At 32.7% G+C, this 4,879-nt stretch overlaps 1 protein-coding gene across 1 annotated transcript; it reads right to left on the reverse strand.

Moving 5' to 3' along the window:
- Positions 1–459: 459 nt before the first annotated feature.
- On the reverse strand, positions 460–4,506 carry LOC137714788 (alpha carbonic anhydrase 7-like). Its single transcript, XM_068453924.1, has 6 exons — positions 4,410–4,506; positions 4,099–4,316; positions 3,023–3,244; positions 888–1,052; positions 660–713; positions 460–552 (listed from the first exon to the last, which is right to left on the reverse strand). Exons 1-6 carry the CDS (start codon positions 4,504–4,506, stop codon positions 460–462), a joined length of 849 nt encoding a protein of 282 aa, XP_068310025.1.
- Positions 4,507–4,879: the final 373 nt, after the last annotated feature.

Here is a 4,879-nt window from a genome sequence, read left to right on the forward strand (position 1 = left end):
TAATTTCCCAATAGATAAGAACAGATGTAAGTGTTTCAACATCTCTACTCTTTTTCAGACAGCCCTACCTAGCACAAAAATATGATACCTTTGTATATATGACCGTTAGATAATAACCTTACATATATGACTATTTTTATTGTAAATCCGAACATATATGACTATAATCATAATAGTAAAACCGAACATAAAAAGTGTTCCCTAATATTTTGTGCCCACAAAATATAGAAAATATAACATATTCCAATTGAAGACGCCGTCACCATTTTACCACCACTATATGGTCCTACAATTATAAGAAGACATGAATCAATATCACCATGATAAATATATATATATAGACACACACACACACTCCAAATGATGCGGATTCAGATCGATACAATACATAAACACTCTGTCCCGAATCCGACCTATTAAGGTCAAATTCGAAGGGAAAATTATCATCCCTAGATATGATCAATGCTTATTTGTGCTCCTTGCGCTTTTGTCATAGACCTTGATATCTCGAAGGTTGTGTGGTTGCACTGGCCTTGCATTCGCCTCCGCATACTGCATCAATCAATTTAAAAACATGAAACAAGACTTTGATTATTTAAAATTATTATTTTTTTTTTATTTTTATTTTGGTTTGGGGGTGGGTTTGAACAACTACTTACATCATGCACAGCCAATCGAAATAGATTTACTTGATCCCTTGAGACTGTATGTATCTGTGAAGAAATTAATCAAATATGGTAAAGGGTTACATACTTTCATTTTAGTGAAAAAATAAAGGTATTAGCAGTATTAATTGATTATTAAGGAGCATTTTGATAACTATTTTGTTTTCAATTTTTTGTTTGAATACTGAAAATGAAATTGTTATCAAACTGCTCCTAAATTACCTTTTTATTGATGGTCCAAATAACGCCTTCAGTGCAAGGAGGAACAGTGAGTGAACCCATGTATCTGTAATAGGATTTCCCACGAATTTTGATTTCTCTAGGATCAATAATGCCCATGCTTCTCTCTTCCATTTGATCAGTCATCGATTCTACATCCTTCATCAACTGTAATTAATTCACAGCTTGCAACATGTTAGGATCATATGGTATTTTCATAAGACTTTTTAGCTAAAATGGTTTATGATATTTGTATAATATCTCACTTTGATATCTGAGATTCTCAAGGATCGTTTTGACTAAAATGTATTTCCATAACATTAGTTGTGGAGCCAGGATTTGATTGAAAGATCATTATGGTGTGGTACCGTGTGTGTGTGTGTGTGTTTTTTTTTTTTTTCCGTCGTCCTTGTGGTGTCTTTGCGGTAGTTTCCTAAGTTGTATAATTTACTAAAATTCATGAATTGAGTTATTTCTTTCGTTAGTTGGATGTGGGTACTTCATATATAGTTAAGAAATTATATTCCACTATTATGTTTGACATGTCTTATGTACGCTCTTATTGTTCAGAGATGCAACATTTCTACATACATTTTGACGTATATTTTTGTGAGATCTACTCCGTAATATACATGGATACATATTATATATATATATATATGTGTGTGTTTAGGATCTGACAACATACGTTTATAACGCACATTTCAACACACCTTTTGTAGGGCCCACTCCATAATGTATTTCAACGATGCAAACTCTTCTATCTTTTATGTCTTCCCTTAAGTAACATCTCTACCAATAATCATCCAAATTTGAAGCCATATAACCATTGGATTAAATTTAGTGTTTCTTTGTAGAACTGAATCTATTCATTTTTTTTACTACAAATGAATGTCTTAACGGTTTGCGATTTGTCTAATTTTATATAACGGTGATCTCTAAAAGATGAATTGAAATATAGACGGTTTAGATCCTTGAAAAAAATTACAGAATGGAAGCCACGAAAACGTGTGTCCTAAGATATATATATATATAGGGTGGATCCAGAGATACACATTTTGAAACCTATTTTCTAGGGCTCACTTTATAATATATTTCAATTATTTGAAAATTGTCTATATTTTCGTATTTTATTCATAGATCATCCTTACGAAAAATTAGACAAATCCAAAACTATTAAGACATTCATTTGTAGTGACGAAAATAGATGAATACGGTGCTACAAAGAAACACTAAATTTAATCGATTTGTTATATGATTTAGGATTTGGATGATTTTTGGTAGATATGATCTTTGAAGTAAAACATAAAAGATAGATGGTTGGGTCGTTGAAATACATTACGGAGTGGGTTGCACAAAACATGTTTGTCGAAATGCATGTATAATTTCCAATGCATGTGTGTTTAAAGCGTATGTACTAGATCCTAAACCCATGTATGTGTGTGTGTGTGTGTGTGTGTGTATTACGCGGGCAGATTTGTGATATTACTTTTTTTACATAATTTTTGACACATGTTTTTGTGAGACCCACTTCATAATGTATTTTAACGATTCGAACAATTTATCTTTTAGAACATCATTCATATATATATATATATATATATATATATATATATATTACGTGGGCGGATCTGTGATATTACTCTTTTTACACAATTTGTGACACACGTTTTTGTGAGACCCACTCCATAATGTATTTTAACAATTCGAACAATTTATCTTTTAGAACATCATTCATAGATAATCTTTGTAAAAAATTAGACAAACCCGAAATCATTAAAACATTCATTTGTAGTGAAGAAAAAAGATACAGTTCTACAAGAAATCCTAAACCATATTCAACAATCATATGGTTTTAGATTTGGGTGATTTTTGGGAGACATAATCTTTGAGGTAAGACATTAAGATAAACAATTAGATCGTTGAAATACATTATAAAATGGACCTCACAAAAACATGGATCAAAAGGTGTGTCAAAAGCTTATATCCTCGGATCCTAAACCCATACACACACACACACACACACACACACACACACATATATATTGTTAACCATGATTAAGCCAAATAACACATTGATACTCACCTCTTTAACATGGTGAACAAATTAGGACACTTGAGTTTAGTTGAGGACGTACCGTAGAAAGGAAAGAATCTGCACGACCGAACTTGTAGAGAACTGCAGTGACGGCGATCTTGTTTGCTACGTTGGGATCGGAGCTTAGATGAACCAAGTGGAGCTCCATGTCATATACTCTGCCGTTGATGGAATGCTCCGCTGGGGCATGCCAGTGACCTTGTTTTAGCGGATACTCAGTACCATTTATCTTAATTGTTCCAGCGTCGTCCACCCATTGAACCTGCAAATTCATAGATAATAATTAAGTTGATAATCTTTTCTTTGTAATTCTTCTAGTTTGAACTGTTCGTTTTCTAGAAGAGAGAGAATGAAAAGTTATTTTAATTTATAAGTTTTGTTCTTTTCATTGTCCTTCATTTCTCCACCACCCTCCCTCCACCACTTATATATGTATGTATGCACATAATTAGAGATGGTAATTCATTCCGTTAAACCTGATAACCATTCGAATGGGGAGAATTTAGGAATGAAAATTCATGTATGTTTTGGATATGGTTTTAGGGTTGCCAATTCGTAACCGGCCCCGAATCTGCCCCAAATATAATATATATGTATGTATATTCGTCAAGTATTGAAATTATTTGATAATTTGTTTTGTTTTTCTCCCGTAGTGGCTGTTGTATTTGCTTTTGTCATTGCTTTCATTTTTTTATGGGATCAATTTGCCTTAATTTTCATGGTTATGAGGATGGCTATGACATTTGCATTCCCAAACTAAACTGTTGTCATCCCTATATGTACGTAAGATGAATACAAAACAATGAACAATGAACTGAGTTGATGGAGCTTATTAGCAATATACACAATATCAGAATAATAATGTTATTTAGACATATAAAAATGATACATTTGTTGACAATGAAAAGGTTTGTTTTGCTCAGTCACTAGTACTAGAGTTTTAGTGATATTTTTTCTGTACTTGTAAGAAGAAACTTATTTTTTTATTCATGTGGATGGTGATTTTGATACCAAATTATTATAGGTAGCCCATTGAATAATCTATCTCAAATCTCATATTTTATTGTTAAATATTGTTGTGTATCAAAACTAAATAAATAAATAAAATAACATTACCGAAATATCATGGCCTCTGTTCTTGATAGTTGCATTACGAGGTCTGTAGTTGGTCTTAAGCTTCCCTAAGTTTGGGAATAATGTAACCCTGTGATTTGATAAATCTATTGGAGATTGCATGCTCCCGCTGTTACACGCCGCCCATTCTTCCTTAATCTCCCCCCAATGCTTTGGCCCCTTTCCACCCTCTTGAAGATAATCAAACTCTCTTTCATCCTCTGCAATACATATGCAGATATGATTCATTTTTTTTTTCTTTAAAAACAAAGGAAAAATAAATAAAAGCATGTTGTGGGATTGTGCTTACTTACCGACTTCTTGAGCTGTGAGGGATCCGGAATACGCGAGTAGAACTAAAAAGAAAAGAAAACAAGAAATTGAGATGGGTTTGCTTCGATGGGGCTCCATGTTTATCGCAAGCAGATTGGAGATTATTAGCAGCTGTTGGCACTACCTAGCTCGCATGTGTAAGAATATATGGTGAGAGTAGGTTTATATATAAACATGGATGAGTTCCGTACCGTACGTAGTTGATAGAAACAGAAATTTAAATTGTACACATTTTAATCAATAAAAAAAACCAAGGAGAAGGCATACGTATCAGAAATTAGTGGTTGATTGTTTCGGAAATTAAAGCCTTACTACGATCAAATTCTTTCTTAGTTAAGGTAATTATCACTTGTAATAAAAAAAAAGGTATTAAGACAAACTGTTATTTACTTAAAGAGTAGATAACAACATGCAACTGGATAAAGTTCTACTAAATAATCTGATTCCGGAA

The sequence above is a fragment of the Pyrus communis genome, chromosome 14 (genome assembly GCF_963583255.1).
Source record: "Pyrus communis chromosome 14, drPyrComm1.1, whole genome shotgun sequence".
Taxonomy (NCBI): Eukaryota; Viridiplantae; Streptophyta; class Magnoliopsida; order Rosales; family Rosaceae; genus Pyrus; species Pyrus communis.